Source organism: Lagopus leucura, unplaced genomic scaffold, assembly GCF_019238085.1.
Source record: "Lagopus leucura isolate 7727_CA_CO unplaced genomic scaffold, USGS_WTPT01 Super-Scaffold_100015, whole genome shotgun sequence".
NCBI lineage: Eukaryota > Metazoa > Chordata > Aves > Galliformes > Phasianidae > Lagopus > Lagopus leucura.
The window spans coordinates 1,103,665-1,129,659 of NW_024962269.1; the positions used below are offsets into that span (position 1 = coordinate 1,103,665).

At 40.4% G+C, this 25,995-nt stretch overlaps 1 protein-coding gene across 2 annotated transcripts in view; it reads left to right on the plus strand.

Moving 5' to 3' along the window:
* Positions 1–25,995, plus strand: part of CIB2 (calcium and integrin binding family member 2) — a 37,950-nt gene that overhangs the window by 1,533 nt on the left and 10,422 nt on the right. For both annotated transcript variants that reach the window (XM_042876158.1, XM_042876157.1), the window contains exons 2-4: positions 6,460–6,494; positions 16,993–17,104; positions 25,785–25,932. In XM_042876158.1, coding sequence (XP_042732092.1) covers positions 6,460–6,494; positions 16,993–17,104; positions 25,785–25,932 — 295 coding nt within the window. The remainder of the gene's footprint in view (positions 1–6,459; positions 6,495–16,992; positions 17,105–25,784; positions 25,933–25,995) is intronic.

Sequence of the window (25,995 nt, forward strand, 5' to 3'; positions counted from 1 at the left end):
GCAAAAGGGGAATCACAGACCTGTGAAACACTACTGTCTGTCTTCCTTCTATCTTCAAAAGTGAACACAGAACAGAGCCCAACTGCAGCAAAACAAAACAAAATCTAAATGTAATTAATGTTATCTTCTTGACATAAACTGGCAAATGCAAGAGCCGAAATGTCATCCCTAATTCATTACTCTTCATCCAGAAATTGCCTTCTTCTAATGGCTTGTGCAGCCCCTGCCTTTCCTAATGCTGGGTAATTGATTTCAGAGCCTCGCAGTGGTTAGGCTGGTGCATTTCTTTGTTACAGGAGGACTTACAGCTCAGTAGGAGGAGTAAAACATGCTTTTCAACAATCCATTGTGCTTGTTGGTACCCCAGTGCACAGCCAAGTATATACAGATAAATGAACTTTTGCCATTGCCATCTTTTGAACATGAGTTATTCTGGCTTTGTAGCACCTGAACGTTATTTTAGTAGAGCGGTCTTTTTTTACCTTGCAGGTTGTTTTAAGAGCTTGTTTCATAGGAACTGCTTCTGATAGGTGAAAGGAGGATGGAAAAATGAGAAGTTCATTTGCTTAATGTGTGGCAAATTCACACGTAAGCAGCTTTATATCAGGAGTTAAAGGTTAAGCAGCAGCAAAATCACCTGCATGAGGAGCTCGCATACACTGATTTCAGGCCAGCAGCGTGTTATTGATGAAATAAAAGATCCTCATTTCATCTAAGATTTTCAAAAATGCCCATTTATGAACATCTTATCATAACAGTAACCATATTGAAAGATCAGGTTTTAACACAACATTTAGATGAAATAATTGCCAATCTGTTCACCCACAAGATGACCTCAGAGTTTTCAAATAGGTGGCTGCTTCAATTAGTCTCCAGTAAGGCTGCTGGTGGGAGGGCCAGCTGGAGCTGTTTGTGGAGAAGGTGCTTGATATGACTCCGTGGCATTAAACTTCTTATCATTCTTTTATTATTATTATTTTTTAATACTCAGAATAGAGAGAAGCCAATTAACTGAAGAAAGAGTGGCATGTTGCAGATCTCCTAACACCTTGTGTATCATCTGGAAACTCAGTAAACTGGTGTTGTTCTGGCTGACAGCTCTCTACATTTACATGAGCCTAGTGAAACATCAGGGTAATCTAAGGAGTCGGGCTTTTGCAAGCATTGGTTTTCTCTTAGAGATTCACCTCATCACCAAGTTAGACACTGGTTTCTGCTTCCTGTGCCCTTACAGTACTTGCTTGTTTTGGTGGTTTTGTTTTTAACATAAAATGCAAAATCTCCCCAAGGTCTGGGTAGAGAAAAGGTAAGTGTTAGCAAGGAAGGTGTATTTCATTGCAATCAAACAGCACTTCAAAATGAAACTTGTAAAAATTGTATACAGGACAACTTCTGGGTGCCAAGTTCCATAATGAGAAAAGCAGTGAACCGAGAATTTAACTGTGAGTGGTGCTGTGTGAGGATACTTGAAGCAGTGGGAAATAAGGGCATTAAATAAAGCAATATCAGGGCCATGTATTGGCCTCAGTGCACTGCATTATATTGAACAGGAAATGCCTCCAGGCTGTGCTTGGGTTTCGGCCTGACTGCTCTTGGAGCAATCTCACTGCTTTCACTGTGGTTGTTTCAGTAAGTGCTCTGAATTTGATATGATTTCAGTTCTAATTGTTCCCTTAATAGGCATAACTTGGGGAATATAGGACACAAATATTTTATTTCAGATCATTCTCTTTATTCTAAGTCAGTCATTTTTGCATTTGTTAATTGCTAGATTGTTTCCTGTCCTCTCTTCCATGCAGCACCAAAACAGGATGGTGTTTGTTCCAGTTGTCTTCGAGGCAGTAGTGCAGTAAGCAGCAATCATGTGAAATAATCACTGTGCTGTCTTTTCCACAGGAATTTGCCTATTGCAGAGCTAGCCTTCTCCTTCTATTAAAACACTTGTCAGAGTGGAACTAAACTATACTTCATGAGCAATTTGCAAAACCAGATGAAATCGGGTGCAGAAATGTCCTATATAAGCTGAAATTAAGCCATGAAGATATCTGCTGGTTTTAAAAAGCTGTGCTTGGCTCAGACAGGATCTGTGATGAAAATGTGCTCCTTAGGAGGCAAGAGTGCCAAAAGCACACTCATCACAGGTCCTCCAGGATCAGGAGTGCAAAAAGCACTTCTCCCTTTGATAAAGTGCTGCCGCTAATGTGCAAACTTCCAGCAGCACAGCAATGAAGGAAGGCTTTTTTGAAATCATCCTGCAGCCCCATTCTGGTTTCAGGTTACTGTTTGCTGCATCTATGGATTGAGCAAAATTGCATTTGCTGACAGTCTGTTTCTTTGTTAGTACTGCTTATGCCCGGCTGCTTTCACTCCAGTGCCCCACTGCTTCTCACAGCTGCAGGCTTGGCCTGCTGAAACTCAGTGGGGGCTGCAGGGGTTTTCTGCTTGTGTTTTTCTGCACAGTGATGAAAATACATATAAACGTGTTGCTGATTCAGTCTCACACAACAGCTCTATGCTGGCCTTACTTGTATGGCAACTAGAATCCAAAAACAGAACGTCTGCACAGAATGGAGATAATAATGCATCTACTGCATGAAAACTCATTTTATCTGGCACCTTTTAACTTTTGATTTGTGATAATTTAACACGACAACGTTTTCATGGTGTTTCATTTCAAGTATTCTTAGACACACGGAGTCCTTTTGCCACAGTGCTAAAGATCACTTGGGATTTTCCAGATGAAATACTGCTGTACGATGTTAATATTTGAAATACAGCATTGAGTCCTCTCATTTCTTAAAAGCTGCTCAGTGAGACAGCTAAAAGGGATTCATCTGTCTTGGCCTGAGGATGCTATCCGAGTGCCTGTTGGTCAGTGGTTTGCTTTATCTGTGGCCTGTTGGCATTTGTTTGAGGCTGTCAGATTGGGACTGGTTTTTGCATTGCAAGGACTGCTTGGCTGCACTTATTTGCTTATACAGCTTTGTGATGTAGCTGTTGCAGGAGCAGAATAAGCCTGCTCTCCTGAAATTATGCATATAATTATACATGTATAGTTGTAAAGAAGAAATATACATTTAATAGGTGCAAGAAGTGCCTCTGCATACTTGAGTATTGCTGTTTTCTCATTCGATTCTGTTCTTCAATTTTTCTTCTGTTCCTTGCTGATAAATGTTACCTTCTCTGTATGAAATCAGTTTTATTTGATTGGCAGTAGATGCCACAGAATAAATCATACTGTGTTCTGATCTTGGAAGCATGCTTCACCTTATGCTCTGTATGTATATCATGTGAGATTAAAGTTGGTTAGTTAATCAGTGCTCTCAGTATCATTATCTCTACTCCTATTTTTTGCTCAAATCCTGTTGCCCTAAATATGAAGCACAACCAATCTAGGAGTTTGTGATGAAGTCCTGAAGGCTAATGGGGCCACTGTTTCTATGTTACCGTCTGTCCTGAACTTGCATTCACCTGACACAGCAGGTCAAAGGATAAAACACTTATCAGTTCTGGTTCTGCAAAACCTTCCTGTTGCTGTGTTGGTTTTAAAAGGAAATGTTAAGAGCAGAGATGGTTAATTCTGCTTCACAAGCAATGCAGTGACTGGCAGAAGGTCGCAGTACCAGCCCCATTCCCTGGGGGTGCCCAAGGCCAGGCTGCATGGGGCTCTGGGCTGCCTGACCTGCTGGGTGGCAACCAGCTCATGGCAGGGGTTGGAACTGGGTGGGCTGTAAGGTTCCTTCCGACCGAGGCCGTGCTATGACTCAGTGATTCTGTACAACCCAAGTGCACCAGCTGTCTGAGTCTCTTCTCTGCAGAATATTTTAAGAACCAGTTAAGCCACCTAAATGCCAAGTATGAGAATAGAGTCCCATTATACAAGCTAATGATCTCATTAAAATCAATAGGAAATCTTCTGTTTGCTTTATGATATTCACTGTCTTTATTAGCCATAAGGACGTTAAGCGGATAATTGCTGATTTGTTGAAGTAGTATCTTATCTCCAAACAACCATTAGTAATCCTTCATATTGCACTTGCAATTAGCTCACTTCTAAGGGCACAAGGACAGAGCAAGTGGGACAGCAGATCTTAGAAGAGAAGCAGGTTTTTCTCCCAGGCCCTGGAGGAGGTAACGTTTCAAGGTGAGACTGTTCTATTCTGAACTGTTCTGTTCTGAGTAACCTGAAAGCCGTGAGGGCCTGCTGCAGTGTTTCAGGACATTGCATAGAATTAGAAAAAAAAGCCTATATTTTCAGGATAAATTCTTGCCAGAAATCTAGAATTGCTACAAATTATGAAAACTGTGTTCCCATTTCTTTAAGGAGTTTGCCTGTGCTCAAGCAGAACAGGCAGGTTGCTTTTTAAGTCCATGATTAACTAAAATACAGCCTATGTGACAACAGATGTGTTCAGTGACATTTGTTATTTCAACATGTCAGTTTACTACTTATTGTCTATCACTGTGTATTTTTCTGTATGAATGAAGTAGGCAGAAGAAAATTGGATGAATCACCTCCGTGCTTCTCTGGCCGAAGGTTTTTAATTAAATCGGAATTAAATTGCTGTTGTTCCAGCAACTACAAAATGGAATTATGCTTAGACCTGTGTTCCATGGTGGCTCCAATCCAAAGTGGGGCTGTGCTTACAACAGAAAGGGCAGTCCTGTACCTCTTTCCTGCCATCAATAGATACTTGCTTTAACTCTGTCCCTTATGTCGGTGCTAGTATAAGTTAAACTGTGTTGGAAGGTGCAGAAAGGAGACAGTTTAGCAAAAAAAAGACTATAATGTTTTGAAAGTTTCTCAGTGGTGTTTTCACAGGATTCTGGAAGATGAAGGGTAACTTGTCTTTTTCATCTTTACCTCTATTTGCATATCAATTCCCTGTCAGCTTTCTAGTTAAATAACAGCGCCTGCTGTTTCGTCAAGCCTGTATAATTACGGGATGGTTGCTGCACAGAGCATCACAATCATCTGTGAGATTGTACCTGCCTTTCACCAGTAAATGATGCATCCTTAAGTGGCAGTTTGATTGTAAGTAGTGAACACGTTGGAATTAATGAAGACTTTCCCAGCTGGCTCCTATTTCACTTTGTGCAGTTCCAGACAATGTGACATCTTTGTTAGCAGCTTTCAAGGTGCCTTCCTGTGCTGCCTTGTAACACTATTCTGCTGTGCAACACACGGAGGGGAAAGCTCTTCTCCTGCTGCTTTATACCGAGGAGAACAAGCAAACTGAGTAATTGATACCAGGCAGGACTGATAGCTTACCTGGACACCTGAGACAAGCTGGTTGATTGCTTCAGATAGCTGTGATCATTGGCTTTTCCCTTCCTTTGAAGCAGCAAGCATTTATAGCCAGATTAATTCTCACCTTAGGAATGAAATGAAATTTTCTCTCATTGCCTGAAGTGCAGAACGGGAGTGAGGCTATGATAGTTATATGTACTCTTCAGTAGGGCCAGTCAGGCCCGCTGCTCTTATCTTGTCACAAACTGCCTCTTATTATATATTTAAAATGTTTACATTAAAGGAGAAAGGCAGAATTCTTGAGCACGTGTCTGCCACATCCCCTGGGCCATTGCATGCCTTTGTCATTGGAGCGTTTGCTCCCACGCTCTTTCCCCAGCAGCTGGTAGCTCCATGACACGGAGCTGTATATTATCCAAACCTATGGCCTGAACAGGGAGCTGAACTGGTCACCCAATATTTCATTGCCACCAGTGTTCCTGGTTTTGGAGGCAGGGCAGAATTTGCCCCTAGCATCTAGTAGACAATATAGTGAAATTAGGGACTATTTCCTTCCATTAATGGCATGTGTCTGACTGTTGTGCTTTTGCAACACCTGGTAATATAACCTGTTTTGTGACGTGTAGAAATACACAAAGTGCAAAATATTTCGGTGCTCAAATCGCTGTTCGCCTGTGAAGTGCCAGTTCTCCTAGCAAAACTCTGACATTGGTAAGGAGTGATTTAAGTATGTGAATTGCAGAGTCCAAGTTACAAGATAGTTTTCTTAATCTGTTCGTTATTTATTGTGTTCTACATCTGTTTGTAGAATATTTTTCACCTATATTTTACTTATTTTAATTTTTCTTCTGAGCATTTCATATTGGTGGAATGTTTCAGCAGACTGAATTGTAGAATCATAGAGTGGCCTGGGTTGAAAAGGACCTCAAAGATCCTCTTGTTGTCCAACTAATTGCAAACAAGCTGCATGTTTTTTCTCCAGGAGTTCCACTCTAGGTGTATAATTTTTCCTGACAGCCCCATCCTTAGAATATTTTCATTATTTTATAGCATCTGCTGCTTTCTGAATCAAAGCTAGATGGTAAACAAATGGCATCTGTAATGTTTTTTTTTCTGCCAGATCTGAGTTTCCTTCCAAAAATATTAAAAAGTAATGATTTGTACTTTCAGTATTCCTATCATACAGTAACACCTGTTGTGTTTTACAGGACTGCACGTTCTTCACTAGGAAAGAAATCCTTCGGTAAGTGAGTTCTATTAAATTCTTCTTCATAATCCATGTGGAAAAAACTAAACCTTTCTTTCTGACTAGTGAGGAAGCTGGTTATTTTGAATAAGTGAATGAGTGTAGCATTGGACTTGGGATACATGCATAATATGTAAATGTATGTAAGGAAAAAGATGTTAATGTCTGTACCATAGGTTTTTCTAGGGATAGGCAGAGAAGCTGTGACTGTATGAGAGGAATGTACTGCTCTTCTGCTCAGGTGTGAAGTGAGGGCTTGTTCTTCAGTCAGTGTGGGCTTTGGTATGGGATCCAGCATGAGAAAAACTGGTGGAACATAAACACTGAGATGTGTCCTCTGCTTTGTTTCTGTAGGAACTCTCTCTTTAGTCAGCTGCTAAGGCTGGGATTGCAGTTAAGCAGTTGTGGGTCTCAGTGCTTGAAGTACACAGCATTGCTTTGTTTCACTTGTGATGGACTGGGTCAAACCAGAATCATTCCTGTCTGCCTGTGCTGACTTCTTGCCTTGGAGCCTGCCATAGATTCTTGATCTTCTAACCTTCAGACTAAGGATGTGTGCAAGTACATCATAGGCTTTTTCCTGTCAATCCACTCGTATTTTTGTTTTCCCTGAGGATTTTTGCCCTAATAAGGAGGGAGGATGAATCTGTGGCTTCAGACCTAGGAGCTCACAGTGTTCCACGACTCTCAGATTTGAATCATTTCTGAGATGTAAGAGGTATCAGGGAAACAGCTTTTGTTTTCATAAACACTGGGAACTTCTCTCAAGTCAAAAATGGATGTGGTCTACGTGAGAAATGTTCTCTGCCTTAGCTCTGTTGGCATAAGCCTCTGTAAGACATTCAGTAATTCTGTCAAGGCAGAAAGTAATGGTATGATATTAGATGGGATGATTTGTTTTTTCATGGGGGAAAAAACAGGTGGTATTTGAATTAGTTTCTGGTGTATTTTGTTCTCATTGCTCACAAAGAAGCACTTGCACCTGGTTAATGGACAGCATCTATGCAGTAGGAACATAACAATGCCAGGGCTGAGTTTGGTCTGTGTCCTTTCATCTAATTGTTATGGTTCAAAATTAAGTGCAGTGTTGTTTCAAGTCAGGTTATAATGTGACTGAACTAGTCAGAGCTTTGTGGTGGGCCTAAATATGAGTTTAACACAGGCTGGCCCCACCAGAGAGACTGGTCTCAAAGCAAGTCAAGGCTTCACAGGCGTGGGTAACTGTACCAGGGAGGTGACTTCTTTAACCAAGCTTTCCTTAGCTGCAAACCTCCAGGAACGGCACACAATTGCTAGCTATAAAGAGGTGTCACGCTGTGTTTTTGTACCCTACAAAAGGCCTGCAGCTCAAATAACCACGAGTGGCCGTTGTGTGTTCTGTCAGGGCTGAAACGTTAGTTCTGCTTAAAGAACGCTGACTTTGACAGCAGCAGAATTTGTCATCGTAGTTGTCTGAAACAGCAGCTGTGTGTCAGGGATATTCCTGTAGTGTCATTAGTTGGAGACTGAATAAAAGATGTCCACGTGTAGCCACCAAATCTCAGATACACACGTTATACAGCCAGGAAAAAACCCCAACCAAACAGAAATGGTTTAGTCTTGCTTTCTGTGCACTTTCTAAGCACTTGAAAGAAACCAGAAAATACTCTTCTTCTGTTTCACGTGAGCAGCTCATTATACAGCTTGTGAAAGAAATTAACCGGGACTGAATAAAGGAAAATTGCTTTGTGTTTCTCTAATTCCCTTTGAAGTCTAAACTGAAAAAAACCCAACAACCAACACAATGCAATAAGCAGTTATTAATACTTGTATTCATACCCTGTTCCAGTGAGGGAAATAATTACAAACTAAGGATGTTAGCTTGTCAGTTTAGCTCGGATTTGTCACTTGTGTTTGGTCTGTCAGGGCATTTGGACCCTTCCAAGGGAAGCAATTAGCAAAGTGAGACACTGTGCCATCTTTCGTTCAGGGATTGTTCTCTTTGTTCTTGTTTGGGAGAGAAATATTGAAATGGATACCCTGAAAGTGGAATTGATTTCTGCTGCAAGGAGGTAGATATGTTTTTGGTGTTTGTACAGCTAACACACATCTAGAGAAGAAAAATCTGCACAGATGGAGATCTAGAGTGTGTGTAGCACAGGCCTGACTTAAAGAATATGATTTAAAATACGGCTAATTTTCTAGCAAGAATGCAGTGTTGTCAGGGTGAGAATGGATGCAGAACTGTAAAATGATTATGATAGAGGGGAAGTAAGGAATCAAGCATCTCCCCAGCAGATGTAATTAGGAAACTGCTGAATCTGAACAGGCAGACTTTGTCACATCTGGAAAACTGTGTTTCCAAACTGTAAATTTGAGCCATTGTGAGAAGCTGAGAAAATACATAGAGTGTACTTTGAAGGAGACACTGGATTTCAGGAGAAGTTGTTCCAAAGTTAGGAAAAAAGGACAAGTCGCTGTATGATGGCTAACAGGAGTTCATGGCATTGGCCAAAGCTGGCTTTGAACTGGGAAGTCAGAAAGAAATATTACTCTGTTTGGTTCTGCTTTTTTTTTTTTTCTGGGTTGCAGTGGATAAAAAAATATTTGTTACCATTGCACAGCTCTGACAAGCAGGTAAAAGCTGGCAGAAATGAAGAGAGATTTCCTTATGGAAATGGCAGAAGTGTTTTACATACATTCTGGAATTTGGTGCACGGTGACATGTTGGCCTTTGATCTCAAGGCACTGAATGTCTCAGGACATTGTAGAAATAGCAGGTATAAATGAACTGAATTTGCTGATGTTGTGGTATTCTGTACTGTATGTCCTTCAGAACTGTGTGATTTGAAACAGCATTCACAGATAAATAATTTGTGATTTGTGTTTTTTAAATCCTTGCCTTGCAAGTGTGTCAGAGTAGAGGACGTCGCTGATTCATAGCACTTGCAGATGAGGGAAGCAGCACAAAGCTGTGGAAAAGATTCTCCTGCTACTTAAGAACAAGATTTTTTTTTAATCTCAAAAAGCCTGTCTGGGTGAGGTAGGGACTAAGGAATTGAAAACTTTTTTACGTTCTTACTCTGTTACTCGTCTGTCTGCAGCCAAGCACCCTGACAAACCGCCCCTTTAATTTGTCTGTTATACCCAGACTTCATATTTTGGTGCCCTTTAAGTGTGAGGAGAATACTCCCTTTGTTTAGGTTGCAAGCTCTGCCTGGTAAGGATAACTGAAGCTATTTCTTCCTACAGAATGCTAAAACTGGTCTTAGTTGTAGGTTTTGCATCCTGTTGCAGTGCAAACATTGGTCTGCATACTTTGTGAGGCTCACAGTATCTGAGAAATGTCACTGTCACCTGATAGACCTGGTCATTTAAATAGACCAGCTAAAACACAGTCAAGTGTTGACTGTGGCAAGTGGTGTTTGAGTTAAAATAACACTGACAGGCTGTAATGAGCACTGGTTTTCTAAAAAGCAAAGAAATGTCAATAAATAGCCTTGTGTTGCTGTTTTTCTCTACTCACTAATGTCTAAAGTGTATGAATGATACAAATTATAATGCCCTCTCCTAATTTGTTGTGAAATACAAATGCAGCTTCTTCCAATAAGAACATATAACTCTCTTTGACTTGAGTACCATGAAAGCCTAATAGATTGTATAAGTGAAGCTGTAAGGAAAACATCTATTCCCTGGGAAGAGAACAAGGCATGCACTTAGACTCAATTATGTGACTTTTGTTAGGCCAAAGGAAACCTCCTTCTTATGGACTGTGTATGGGAGATAAGGGAGCCTTTGGCTGCATGATTGTGCAGTATTGTGCAAAAAAAAAAGTGGGAAAAAATCTGCTTAAGAGAAACTGTGCAACCTCAGAATATTATCTGTGAAAAACAGATATTCTTGGGGTAAGAGATCAGGTTAATGGATGGTGGATAATAGATGCTCTGTTTCCAAAGTACTATATACCAAAGCGGATATTAATGTTTGATGTAGAGTGCTTAGAAGAATTACGTCATGGGAGTAATTCTGAAAAAGCATGAAGCTGTGGGAGGAGGAACAGTCACTTGGAATCGCTACGTTTCCTCTTCTGCCTTATCCTCATAGTGTGATGTATCTGCTTATTGAGAAGCTCTATACGTGATCAGTTTATGATAGGGCAGATATAACTGCAACTGACTGTATTATTATGCTAAGTATGAGCTGTGGCTTGCTGTCTAAGGGGTGGAGTAGAATCGAGAGGTGTTTCAGCATGGGCTAAATTCTCTGGGTGGGAATAAAAGGGTTTATAACCCCTCAATAATTGGCACTTATTGATTTGTCATATGCTGCAATTTAGAAAGCAAGTAAGTACTGCTGTGCCTTTCATTATGCACTGCAGGATGCTTTCAGATATGGCATGAAGGAAATGCAGATCCAAGGTTATTTAGTCTGAACTGAATTTCTAGTGCAGCTGCTGAGTTCAGTGAGTTGATCCAGCAAGGAGTAATCTTGCCAAAGAAAAGCTAATAGTTTTTTTGGCTGAAATGAGCCTCCCTGGCTGGCTGGCTCACCACCTATTCCTGTGAGTATTAGTGATGACCCAGAAGAAGGGGCACAGTTGTTTAGATGGGGCTGAAGGAGTAAGTACTGCAGCTCCAATTTAGATGAATTTAATCTCATGTAAAACAGCATGGCATTGCAATTAGGTGAAATAGGCTAAGTGGTTTTATCCTTCCCTCCCTGGGGAAAAATAGCCTCTGAGAAAACCCAAACAACAATAAATCTCTTTTTTTTTTTTTGGCTGGTTTAATGAGCTGAAACTGCTTTCTGATAGGTGAGTGCTAGAGCAAGAAAATGCAGCTGAAAATGAGGAAAGGAGAGGAGAGCTGAACTCTGCATTTCTGTGCAAGAGAGATGTTAGATTGACTTAGGATAGGACTTTGGTACTATGATCAACTTATGAGCATATAAATGCAGGTTGCTGTTGGGGGGCTCTGGACATGTTCTCCTGATTGAAAAACCAGGTGTGGAAAGCAAAGCAGTATGTTTATAAACTATCAGCAAACAGAACAGCTCATGAATATAAGCTGAGAAGGAAATAAGCACCATGGAACAGCAGTCTAGGAGGTGAAGAAAACCCAGTATGGGCTGCAGAAGTAGCAAACATGGCTGGTGGAAGAGAAAAGCCATACGCTGTTATTGGTGTTTCAGGTGACTATTTATCACCAGAAAATCTAAATACACTCCCTGGGAAGTGCTTCTCACAACCCATTGGATAGCACTTGTGAGCCCAGGACAAAAGGATGCTAAAGACTGGTGGGTAACGTGGAGATATTTGTATTGTTACTGAGAGTGTATTATCTAAGATACTTGGGGGACAGCTGACAAATGTTTAGAACCTTACTAACTTTTTTGATAGGTACATGCTAGGGCTTTGAAAACATGCTCCTCTGTTGCTCAGAATGTGGAAATTAGGCCAGAACTTCAGGGCACAACTTCAACATACAGACAGACTCCAGAACAGCGGCTCAGCTCTGGGATGCCTAGAATGTAATGCGTGCTCAGAAGCAGCCACTGTGAATTTGCTGAAAGCAGATCTCCTTCATGAGTGGCTACTCTTGTGGATAAGAGAGAACAAACAAATGCAACATATCTTTATTGTGGTAAAGGCTGATTGTATATTCCTGCACGTGTCAGTTCTTCCCTGCCTCTGTTGTGTAAGTGCACTAACTTCTTGGCTAAGGTACGTGTGAATGTATTTTTTCAAAAATCCTCAACAACATTGAGCAGAAGTGAATCAGGCACTGAAGATCAACCTTACAAAATCATATATATATGCAAAATTAGCAACAAGCTGAACTGATATTTAAGCAGTGAAGTGCTATCAGTAGATAGGAGAAAAAGTTGCAAATGTGGAATGCAGTGTAACTGCCAGTTGTACTTGTGGCAGTGGGATTAGTTGGTATAAGTAAATTTTAAAAATAAATATCCCCCCCATATTTAAAATAAATAAGGAGAAGGGAGAAATTCCATTCCAGCCAGCATCGTTGGGACCTCAGTAGTTGGCACTATTGTTCAAAAAAGATTTGTTGTACTGGAAAAGATCCATTGGGGGGGGGGGGGGGGCGGGAAAGAGGCTTAGGAAAAAAATCCCAAACAAGCAAACAAAAAAGCCCACCACACTACATTCATAGCAGCAATTCATCTGTTTGCTTAACATGCTTGTCTTGTGGTTGTACATGGGAACAAGTAGTTAAGTTGTCTCCTACAAGGCAGTGTTTCTCTTCCTCAGTTTTGTGGACCAGATTTTCTAGCAGCCAACCTTTAACTCCAGTATTAATGCTTGCCTGCTAGCCAGCCCATATGGTTCTGTTTCTCCCTCTAGACTAGTACGATTTGGCAAATACCAAAGCATTCAGACCCTGATTTCTTGGGCGTCTGTTCTAGCCCAAAAGCACAAATTCTGTCAACTAGAGTTGTTTTATAGTTTGAGGCTGACTTATCCTAGCTAGCTGCTGGAGGAATACGGCACTAAATCACCAAGTTGGGCACCAGCTGCCCAGTTTTACAGAAGAGCATTTGTAATTCTGTTGCACTGTTCTCTCTGCCTGTTCCTTGGCATGTCTTTGAAGAGAAAAAGGTGAGGTTCAGAGAAGCCAGTCTGCCCATCCAGATATGCTGGATTTTAAATCTGAAACCTGCCTGACAGTTAAGTTGGGAAGATAAGCAGAGCTTTCCTCTGAGTGTCTGTAAAACCTTCCTTATAAAGGAGTGGGATAAGGGATACGAAAAAGTGCTTGAGATGCATCTGCCCTTTGGAGCAGGCTGCTGTGCAGATGGAGGGAGAGGCTGGAACACAGCTTATGCAATCCTAACACATCCTGTCTTTCAAAAAGTTTGGGCTCTACATAAAGAAGGGGTTTGCTGAGAGGATGAAGTTTGGGGGAGCTTTACACCATTGGGAATCTTCTAATTGTGCCTAAGAGACTACATGCAGAAGAACATACATCCTGAAGCTGCTGTTGATCTTGTTAATTATGTTTCTATTCCTGTTGTTAAGCTTGTTTAGCCCCCCGAATGGCACACATCTAGGCCATTCTTTATGACCTACACCTTTTGTGTCATAAAGTTTCCCTTTATAATACTTCAGTCACGTTGCACCTGGTTTGCTAGGCACAGGTGAGAATAACTCATTTTCAGTACTGACCTGTATGGAGCCTGTAGCACTGTGTTCAGTTCTGGGCTCCCCAGTACAGGAGGGGAGTGGAACAGACTGGGGACAGCTGGGCAAAGTGCCTCCTGCACAATGGAGGGACTGGAGAGCCTCTCTTATGAGAGAAGTCAGAGCAGGGATTATTTCAGCTAGCCAAGAGGATGCTTGGGGGAATCTTGTCCATGTGTGCTAATACTTGAGGAGAGGATGGGAAGAAAGTAGAACCAGACTTTCCCCTGTGATGCTCGGTGGTGACAGGACAAGAAGCACTGAGCTTTATATAGTTGTGTGAAGGCTTTTACTCTTACATGTATTGAAAGACAAAGTTTTCCTAATGACTACATCTTTTAGAATAAATTTATTGGTATAAGCTATGCCCAAAGACATTTCTTATGCAGAATTTTTTATTTTACTGCAGGTGTTTTTGGAGGATATTTATTTAGTATTGGCTTGAGTGAATTTGTACTGCTTCATTTTGCATTGCAGAGATGAAAGAGCACCTGACATTAATTAAAAGCTGGCAGAAGGGGAGAAAATACAGTGGGAAAGGTCTCAAGGGTTCAGATAAGGACAGGGACATGGCTCACCAGTAATCGTCATGGGCAAAACAGACTGAGCATAAAGAGATTCATGTAATTCATTGGCAACTACTACTGAGATAATGAGAGGCCATGAGATAATAAAAGCAAACTGAAAACACCTTCACCCCCTCCCATCTTCCCCTACCTCCCACTGAGCAGTGAAGGGGACCAGGGGCAGCAGCCAGTTTATAACACTTCTCTACTGTTCCTTCCCTTTCATTTTCCTCTCTGCTCCATCGGTCCTTCCCACAGGATGCTGCCTTTCCCCAACAGATTCTGTGTGGCCCACAGGCCACAGCTCTTCAAGCCCTGCTCTCTAACATGGCTCTGTACCCTGGATCCTGATCTTCAGGAACAGTGTGGTCCAGCATGGATCTCCACAGGCAGCAGCTCCCCCAGACCTGGTGCTCCAACGTGGGCTCCTCTCCATGGGCTGCAGCTGCAGCCCAGGACCTGCTCTTGTGCAGAGGCTTTCTGTGGTCAGTTCTCCTTCAGAGCTCGTCCACTGCTGCATGTGGAGATCAGCTCTATGTGGTGTCCATAGGCTTCAAGGCAACAGCCTGCTAGTGTGTGTATCCTGGCAATTTGCATCACCAGGGCACTATAGCATCAATTGTAAGTAAGTTCCCATCTCTGTCTTTTCTTCAGCACGATGCATTCTTCCCTGCAGTCTGTGCAGTGCTGTCTTAAATGCAGTTGCTTTTGCTCACAGCAGCTGTTTGCAGAGGGGCTGAGTGCAGGGCCATGGAGAGGCTCATCAGTGCTGCTCTGGTCTCTGAAGCACTGAGTTCGCTGCATATTACCAGGAGCTGTTCTACAACTCTTCTGTGTAACCCTTCTATCTGAACAAGAGGCAGTAGCTTTGATTTTGGTGGAAATTCTTTTATTCCATTCTCTACAGTTGATTTCTGGGCCAGGTCAACCCACAACTCCTCTGATCTACTTGGACAGTCTGCTGGCACTCTTGGCTCTGTTTCATTGCGCCAGTAAAGCTGCACTGCTATTTATTTTCTGTGAATATGCAAAAGCAATCCAGAAGTGAGTCTTTTGGGTGGTATTATTAAAGTTGAGTGTGCACTGAATACATTCATGTTGTTTTAGCATTAAATAGAATAGATACATTCCTGAATGAAATTCTTTCTTCTTCATAACATAAATCAAGTGGCCAGTACTGTGGAGGCAGCTCTACACTTGGTGAGATGTTACATTAAATACATTAGGTTCTGAAGGCTGTTTAAAGCCTCTGCTTACTTCCTTCTAATCAGTGAGCCATTACAAGCTTTTGTCTGTTGTTTTCAGCACAGAGTTCTCATTACACAAGTAGCTTCCCTGGACCTTAACACACCCAGTGGTGACCTTGGGGACAATTAGACTTTCTCTCCAAGATCAGTAGCAAATTAATTTGATATAAATGCACAAGCAGCATTAGTGTTGCAACTGTGTGAGCTCCCTCAAGGAGCTGTGAAACTTCTCTATTTTCATCAATTCCTTGAAACTTAGTTTCCTAAGAGTTAGTGCTTATGCTAGAGAGATGGGCCAGTGGGAAGACCTGAAATGCCTGCAAGAGCAGATCAGTAGTTTGGGTTTGGGCTGAATTCATTTGTTAGCAGTTTGTTAGGGAATCATGGCTTTAACTCCAGAGTTTAGTACATTAAGCTTAAACATGCACCAATATCTGAGGGAACAGGGCATCATCTGCCTGTTAAAACGTTTTACAATGTTAACAATCTCTTCTTATTCTCATCTGTGGGAAGGAAAACGCTAGTAAATGCTACCAGGTTTTCCTCTGCATTCTCAGTGCAGAGTTACCTGTCTTGACAACAAAGGGAGCACATCCAGAAATGGGAAAGTAATGATGCAGGCATCCAGAAGAATTCCTAGAAGCAGGTAGTGCAGAATTTGTAGTCATCGAAGGGCAGGGAGGCTGGCTGCAGACTCTGGGCTTATGAATATACATAATGGTCTGTTTATGGTAAATGGCAGCCTTTCCAACCTGTTTGTATTTAAATAGCACTGTAAAACCTTACATTGCTCCTCTGATAAGATGTAACTGTTTCTGTGACTAGGGCAGAGAGCCAAAGCCACTTTGTTTTTATCAGATATGCTTCCTGTTCAGGGACACGCTGAGTGAAAGAACACAAAGCCTTTCCCTGCCAGGTCACTATTACTTATGAATTCAGATTGTCATCTGAAGTGTTGTCTGCTTCTATAAGAACAGAAGAAACGTTAGAGCTGTTGGCATAGGGGTGCCAACATTTCCAGTTGGAAATTAATGTTACTGAGGGATGTGTCAGAACAATAGTGCACACAGTGTCTATCAGTGCAGCTCCTGGGAGATGGCTCTTGGGGCAGGTTCCCATATTGAGTTATGCTGGATACTGCATCAAAGCTTTTCAAAAAGATGGAAATTTGGCAGGTTTAGCATTGTATGCTTAAAAAGAAACAATTAGCTGGATTTGTGTCTGATTGCTGAGACTGAATGTTAGGAAATGGAAGGGAGTGTGTGGACACTGGAGCATGCTCCTTAGGGAAGTAGTCACTGCATCAAGCCTGATGGGGTTCAGGGAGTGTTCAGATGATGCTCTCAGAAAGATGGTTGGATTTTGGGTGGTTCTGTGTGAAGCCAGGAGTTAGTGATCCTTGTGGATCCCTTCCATCTCACATTACTCTATGATTCCATGATTCTGTACCATGTGAATTGAATTGTTTATTTAAGTTGGCTTTTTTTTCTACTTGTTTACAGGTTGCATGGTCGGTACCATGAAATGGCACCAAACGTTGTGCCCATGGACTATACAAAGGATCCTGATGTTAAACTACCTATGCAGCTTATAATAAACATGCCTGAGCTAAAGGTAAGGCTTCTAACTGCTTACAAACTGCACCTTGTTAGCTCTGTAAATTGACTGCCAGAGGTTTTGCCATTAAATTTGGTGCCTTGAAACAGTGTGGCAACCAAGGTCTTTCCTTTGCTGTTACTGTTCAAGGGCGTAGCCAGGCACAGAAATGGCAAAATATTTAGGTGGATGTTTCTCTTGCATAGGTAGTTGGAACAGAAAAGGAAATGAGGAGGAATAAAACTATGTTTTATACTCTTTCCACCTTGTATATAGTGTCCTTTAGAAGCCAGTGGGTTTGACTGGCTTGTTTTGCTAATGATTCCCTTACTGGCATTGCTTAGTTTAAGAATATAATGAGTATGTACTTCTTTGTTGTTTAAATACTTACAGAAATGAAACCTATGATGTGATACAGGCTTCTCCTAGAATTTATAAAATGTTTCTTTCATCAATTGGTTGAGAGCTGTGCAGCTGTTGAACTCCCAAAGCTATGTAGCTCCTAAGGCTGAACAGTCCAGCTCTGGGTTGGTTTCTTACCAGCTGTTTGCATCGTCTGTGTCCTTGACACACTCAGTGTCCTTGACTGCCAGGGGGTATCAGTGTAATTCTGTCCTCTGCAGCTTACAGAGCTGACCTTCCTAGCTCATCTTAATGAAAAGAATGACATTTAATAAATCATGTAGGTGCTGGAGTTTAAACAAAAATTATGCTCTGTCCATTATGTTGCTCTGTGTGAAGTAGAAACGGGATAGTTAGTAGCGTAATTCTAGGTTTGTTTATTAATGAGATGCTAATAGCAGCTACAGCATTCCATAAACCATTCGTTTCCAACGTTGTGTGTGCAAATGTGTTGAAATATCTATTAAAGACCCTAAGTTATGTGCCTGTGTAGTTAATGAAGAAGAAACTGCATCCGGAAAAGTAATTATGGACTTTGAAAATAGATGGTATAAAGATCTTGCTGAAATGTTCTTTTCAGTTCATCAATGCGTAAAATATCTGATTGAACATTAACTGTTCAGATATCATATAAATATTTCAAAAATTTTATATAACACAAATTTTGGCTTGCTTTTTTTTCTTATACAAATAAAGAAATTAGGCAAATCTGGAAAAGTCTGCAGTACTTTGCAGAGGTGCCCTGTATTTTACATACCTCAAACTGAATCCCAAGTGGAGATTGCAACACCAATTTCTAAGCTGATTATCCAGAATTAGATTGTTTAAAATGTAATTAGACATCTAAATCAGGAGCCTGAGGGAAGTTCTAGCACAAGCAGACTTAATTGGGCCCATCGGCTCTATGATGATGCATATTGTTAAATAGGTAATGGAGCTAAAAGTTGGGAATTACAAGGCTTTCTCTAAGCCTTCTTTTTCCTCATAGGTTCAGCTGAATAATAATAGCAGGTGAACAAAAAGAGAGCAATTATGTACTACTTTTCAAAAGGACAAGGAGGTATTTCATGAAGTTATCAGGTAGATGGCTGACACAGCACGTGAAAATATCGAGGAACTCATTACCACGAGACATTCTGGAGACAGCATGAATGTCATAAAAAATGATTTAAGTGCTTTTATAGAGCAGAATTCCACAGTTGCTGATAAGTTTTATGGTTTGTATGTGATCTCTAACTCTGGAAGTCTCCCAGATATCCGTTGTACTCGCCTTTCTGAAAACGCTTTCCCTTATCTGCTATGGTTCCCAGTTAGAATTAGGCTGGTGATCTGGATGAACTGATAATTATGATAGTTGCTGTGTTCTACTTTTTTTTTCTTCCCCTTAGAGGCAATCCATAGACCAGATGAATTTATTTTTAAGGTCCCTATGAGATTTGTCTGAGATTATTTAATTAAAAGGACTTACTCGTAGCAATAAGCAAGAGCCAATTAGATGATGCTTACCAGCTAGGACAAAATGAAGATTATTTTTGTTGAAATAGGATTATTTACTGAAATGCTGACATGTTGAATGGGCAGACATATATGAAAGTGTAAATTAGTATACAGTATCACAAATAACTAATGGTCTTACCTGTGTGAATGTGAAGTAATTGGATTTTTCCAATTTATCCTGGCAGGATAAAATAGCCTGTGCTTCACAGCACTGTGGGAGTACTTTGATTGTATTAAGCCAGCTAGCCAGCTATTTTTGCTTATACTTGAATTTGCATTTTTATCTTTGTAATTAAAATCCATCTTCCTTAAGGGGTTTTGATTCACTCATCCACTGTTGCAAGTAGTTTTATCTCTCTTTAGCAGGTCACGTCTTATTCACTGCTTTAGTGTCTTAGGTGTTTGTACCGGTGCTTCTGGTGTGGAAGATCACTGTTTCTGAAGTTTTATTTTATTACTGAGCCTGAATCTCTAGGACATTGGTAATGCAATATGAACTGCTCTGCCTCGGTTATGTAGCTCTTAGGAAGCCCTTAACTGCCAGATGGCCAGTATTTGCTTTGTGAGAAATCCAGACAGGTTGATTTCAGCTTTCAGTTCAGAAAAGACAGTGAATAGTGATAATCACACATGTGGTTTTATTTGCTTTACTGATGTAGGATCAGACACTTAGGAAACCGTTGATTCTATGAAAACATTGACTGCTATGTTTGCAGGACAGCAGAATGTTTAAACTGAGATAGAAAATGTAAGTTTCGTTTTGAACCATAATTCGATTTTCAGATACAAGAGCGTATCTTGCTGCCATAGCAAACATAGGTGGTAAAGGGAACAGATTAAAGAAGTGTATTTAAAGTGGATCAAAATTGATCTTCTTGCACCCCTTCAAGTCTGTGAAGCTTTCTGATCCAGCTTTAGAATACATCATGAGGGAAATTGAACTTGATTTTATGCCAGCAACAGGACAAAATTTGCTGTCAAATTTAATAATTCTCTCACAGATCTCAAGAGATGTGGAAGACTTCAGAAATATTGCTGATTAACCACTCATTTCAGGAACAGAGTTTGTAAGAGTTCATAGTGAGCTTGTTTCCAGTAAAATAACAGTCAAATGAAGATAATAGATCTTACTTCCCTCCCCTGCCCCACCGTGTCTTTCAAAATATTATCAGTACAGGATTTTAAAATGCCAGCAAGGTTATCAGCCATAAACCTGCACCAGCTGTGGTCACTATGGATTTTACTACTTCCTATACAGATGAGGAGAAAGAAGTCTTTCATGCAGAGTTCATTTTCCAAGCAATGTGGTTATTTACTGTAGTTAATAAGGAAAAAAAAAAAAGTCCTTAAGCTTTCCAACTTTTCCAGACTGCTAAACAAATTGTTCGTGTTGGTTCTTGAGTAAGTTCTCATCAAGACAGAGACTAAAATGATGTTTGAATCCCAAAATAGAAACAAACAAACTAAATGTCTATTGAATTTTAATAAAATTAGTGATAATTTCAATGCACCTGGCTTTTTTCATATGCACATTACACTTCTAGTTACTGGCAATGTTCAGCTCAATACCACTGCAGATTCTGACAAATGGATAGAATCAATAATGCACTTTTCTAAATTAGATTCTGCTAGTATAAAGAAGCATCTTTACTTCACGCATTAATGTTTTGAGCCAGGGTGAATTTAAATATGATACCTATGTTTCAAAGAAGAACTTACTTAAATTGGTAATGAATTTTTCACTAATTCATGGTTCTTAAGTTGAAAGTCAGGGCAAGCGATAAATAAGTAAAGAAGGGGCAGATACTTTAAGTTGATTAGGTCTACCATTACACTGAAGTTAGCAGATCTAGTTTACTCCAACTGTTTTGTTGTAGTTTCTGTTCTCTAATTTTGACCATTGTGGTTACACGGGCAAATATATCTACTAAATTAATGAGTATATAAGCCTAGCTGAGATTACAGTAATTAATACTGCAAATATGTGGCAACAGTATGAGCTGCTCAGTGTGAAGCCATGTAACAAGGGAAGATTGTTTCAAAACAAAGCTGATTTCACTTGCCTTATCTCTGTCATTTTTTCATAGCTGGATGTAGGAATGTAGGCTGATCATAGAGGTCATGTATGATCTGTAGAAGTGCACGTGTGGCCATTGTCATTGTGGTGTATATGTCCCTAATAGAAGCTTCAAGCTGGTATCTGGTGATGCAGCAGTCTTTGTGTCAAGAGTAGAGTAGGTTATAAAAGGGCTTTCTGGAGGGGAACGATTTTTGCTACGCTCACTTTACAGTCTGCTGCTTTCCACTTTTGTCTCGTGCTCTGACTTCATTGATCCTCACAGGCCTTGTCATTCACTGCAGTGGTGAGTGAGGTAGTTCATAAATCCACACACGGCTGAAACAGAATGAGCAGCAGGCACAGGAATCAGTCAGGAGGAAGAAAGGACACACAGGGAACAGTGTTGGTCACCTTTCAGAATCAAAGTTTGCACCTTATTTTTTATGGGTTTGAGCATGAATGCATGCATGGTGCTTCGAAATAAAATAAAACCATTTCCTGTGATTTTAAGCAGTGCTTTGCAGACTGCTTTGTGTGCTTGGGCATCTCTGCTAGTGTCACTTGCATGAAAATCCCAAAGTAAAGGCCAGTTTATGCGGATGTAAAACTGAGAAGCATTTTGTAGTGACTGCTCAGCCTCTCTGGCTTAGTTATCTTAACCTAAGGAGAATTATTTCAGATTTATTTGGAACATCTTACTTCTAAAACACAGTTTGTACTAAAAGGATACTGTGCTTGAAATTAATTGGTCAAGCCACAAGATGATTGAGAAATGGGTGAGGCAAGAGGACACACAGTGTCATGTACATGGTATGTTTTTTTCACACCTCTGGTGGAAGTGAGAGCAAGGTGTGAGTAATAAACGACATGGTAAGATTTGACTACAACCCGTGGCACGAGGCCAGTGATAGTATTCATAGTCATGGAATGGCCTGGGTTGAAAAGGACCACAGTGACCATCCAGTTCCAACCCTGCGCTATGTGCATGGTCACCAACCACCAGACCAGGCTGCCAGAGCCACATCCAGCCTGGTTTTTTTGTTGTTAGAAAACTAGTCACCATGATTGATCATATTGTGTTCTAAGTCCTTACGCCAGAATAGATGTGATGGTGCGTTAAAAATATGTAGAAATACGGCTGTCTAACTAGAAAAGGCAATGGTTAAGAAGATAGATAGCTTTTACAAGAATTATCTCAAGTGGCTTCAACATCAGCAATCTGCAAAACAGCTGAGTTTCAGCTGTAATAGTTCTTCATCGTTTCTGCCTCATTTTTATTGTAAGAGGATGGAAAAAGCTTCTTAACAAGACAAATGTAGGTTTTCTGTTGTAAAAGGGTTCTTTCTCAAACAATTAGTACTTGAAGGAAAACGATCTATGAAGGAACAGTATCATTTTCCCCATTGCTCCCTCCCCCCCATGTCTTTTCCTTTAAATATGATGGAACCTTAATCTGTGCTCTTTGGAGCAGAGGTAATGAAATTACAGAAAGGATGTGAAAAGTATCTGTGAAGGTAAACTAATACTTTCCATTGTGTAAACTACAGATATACTGCCTGAAGACACACAATATGAGAAAGTTAAAGGAAAGGAATCAATATGAGGAAAGATTTTATTTTTCATTTAGATTTTAGAGATGCATTTGGCAAAGAGTTACTTAAGAAATATACCCAGGTCCTTTTAATTCATTGCTGGTATTTTCAAGGCCTCTAACATGTCAAGTAGTTAATTCATCTTATGCAACCACAGTGTACTTAGTGAGATCATGGCTGGCACTTGGAACGAGGAAGTCCTGGGTCTGATATTCACTGCTGATAGGGATATTTGCATCTGTGTGGTCCTTGTTTGTTATTCAGGGCTGCCTCTAAGCTGTCAGTTTATAGCTGTTGCCATGACACCTAGTTCTGATGGGGTCAGTTCTGAAGGGAGTGATGTAGCGTTATAGAAATCAGAGCAATAGCATTTCTAACTTTTTGTTGTTGTACTGAGCATTCCCTAATATTTACACGTTTAACAGATACATTCTTATGTATGTGTTTTGAGGAAGAGAGTGGGACGAATTGAATCCTGCTTTGTCTTGCTGATAAGCTGACCACTGAAAAACAATTGAAACAACAAAATCAACCATTTTTTCTGGAGCAACTCTCCATATCCGTGTTCACAGATTCAAGGACAGGGGTATTTCCAAGCTCTCAAGTCAGATACTCTTTTCAGTACCCACTGATGCATTTTATTTTTCACTGGCCTATTTTTTTCTCATCTGAGCAGTGAGTTCAGCCTCATGTATGAAGCTCAGAGCACAGTGAGGTTGTTAATCTTTACCCTTTGAAGACTGTAGGAATGTTTCTTATTTTGAAGTTGTTCACTCTGTAAGCCATGCAGCAGAATTTTAATGTATTATTGACTGACTTAATGGTCTGTCATTTGGGACCATGACTCTGTGGTTTCTACTTTAGCTATCTTTTAAAACAACTTTAATCTTCGCCATTATCTCAGCCAGAAAGGTTGGAGTTATCTTGGCATTTAGGAGTGCTGAAATCTCTGGTCTTCATGATTGTTCTGAGAAATTACAATTCTGAATTTGATTTCTGAGAACTCACCTACCCACAAAAGGTTGACAGACACAATTGTGCTGTTGGATGGCTGTTTGCCTTTTGGCAGACTCCCATTGCTACCATGGAAGGGAGTCCTGGAGTGCAAACTGCGAGGCTCAGGGGCATCTCATTAGGTAGTTAATGTATGTTGAGACCTACACTGCCATTAGGTTGCAGTCTCCTAATGGATCAGGTATGCTCTGAGGATGTGAATAATCCTTTTAGCTTTTTTATGCAAGTATCTCAAAGTTGCAGCCGGTAAAGCTGCCAAAATGTGCTCTTACATTTCCAGGGTGGTTTGACTTGCCAAATGTACTTAGATGCAAGACAGGCTTTTTCAAACCAGGCCTTATACCCAAATGCCTCTCCATTTCTCTGTAATTGCATCTTGGAACAGGCTGCAAGGAGTCATCCAGTGGTGAGTCCACACATGACCAGTCACCTGAAGAAGAAAGGAATGCTGCTTTCCAGGAACTAGATGTTCTTTGAAATGTTATTTATGTGCACAGCCACAACTCACTATCGTTTCTTATGCTGATCTTTTAACGAGAATCCTTAAAATTAAAATGGGTGGAAAATGGCGTGTTGCATGTAACGTGTAACTGACACATGAAGAAGGACACAGGGGAAAACTTTCATGGCCATTACTGCAGCTAAGAAGTCTGTGATATGATCTCTTAGTATGAACAGGCAGATTTACAGTGTTCTCAAGGAATGGTGATTTTCCTGGAACTTAGCTAGAATTCTTCATTAGAATGTGTATCACAGAATCTAGACATTTGGATTCTACCGGGCTGTGTCCTCAAACACAATAGGCTTGTGCTATTGATTATGCTAAATGTAAAACATCAAAGTACCTCACAAGAACTGGGCTATGTACTACTAACACACAGCTGTCTCTGAAGTTAAATTCAACAACTTTTAATGATGTGCAGCAGCTTAAAAGAAGAGCTAAAGATAACGATGTCCAATTGAAATCACAAAGGAAATTTGGAAACACAATGATCAGTATTTTGATTGGCATCTTTGACTTCAGACGGGATCTGTAGAACAGCCTTGGCCAGATGCCCCTCGCAGTTCAGATCACGTTCATGGATTCTATTCCCACTCAGTTGAATTGATTTGTAGCTATTTTATAGAAATAACTGCAAATTCATCTTAGTTTTTATACAGATGTGGGAAATACATTGTTTTGTTACTATGGAAAGATGTTGTTTTGTTGCTGTAAAAGCTTTTTTTTTTTTTTTTTAATACTTCAGAGCAGTAAAGCAACTTCTCTGTGCTTGCTGGCTCTTGTGTTTATGGTTTTAGGATACTGCCTTTTGAGAGTGGTGTTGTTACCAACTGCATTGGTAAGGTGCTGGAATAGGATCTTAGAATCATCTCTGAAGAGATGAAATTTAGTTTAAAATTCTAGAATTCAGATTCATTTCAACCAGAGGTTGGATATTTTTGTATAGCAGTGAAAATGAAAGACCTTTCTACAGGATGCTACTAGGGATGCGACCTCTACATCCTTAATAAACAGGCTTGGTTTGTTTGATGGTTCATTGGTGGTTCTGCATTAAGCAGATAGGTAGCTATGCTTACTTCTTACAATGCTTTCATAAACAGTAATCATTCCTCCAGCCTTGGGTCAGGTGCTGGCAGAGGTATAAAGTCTCCATTTGTTTTATTGACTTTCTCCTTATTTTCTTCTGCTATCATCCAGTCTGTATCTACTAGCTTCATAATGCAGGACCAGTAATTCTCTTGACTTTATTAGTATGACAGCTTGTCAGGAAGCAATTTTATGCAAATGGTGTTCACACTCTTAGTACCTTTATTCTAACATTTATAAAGCAGGTCTACTCTCAAGAGAAATGAAGTCAACACCAGTATAGAGAAAATGAGTAACAATGGAGCTGAGAAAATCTAGGCAAGAAGCAGTAATGTGCAGCAGCATGCTTTACTGACACTTTGTGCCCTAACATGCAAATGTAAGCTTTCGGATGCATTTTGGAGGAAAAAAGTTATCTGCAAGAAGAGATCTTCAAACAACTAACGACTATTTGTTTGGCAAGGTTTATGCACATTTGCTGATATTCCAAATAGGTGTTACTGTTTTTTTTATTTGTTTTAAGTAATAAAAGGTTTGTATTTACAGGAGAATCCCTTTAAGGAAAGAATTGTGGAATCTTTCTCGGAAGACGGAGAGGGGAGCCTCAGCTTCAATGATTTTGTGGACATGTTCTCTGTGCTCAGTGAAATGGCTCCCAGAGAGCTCAAAGCTATCTATGCCTTTAAGATCTATGGTAATGTACTGAGATAGTTTTGTATGTCTTTGCTGAAAATAAATGTGAGAGTTGCCAGTGATC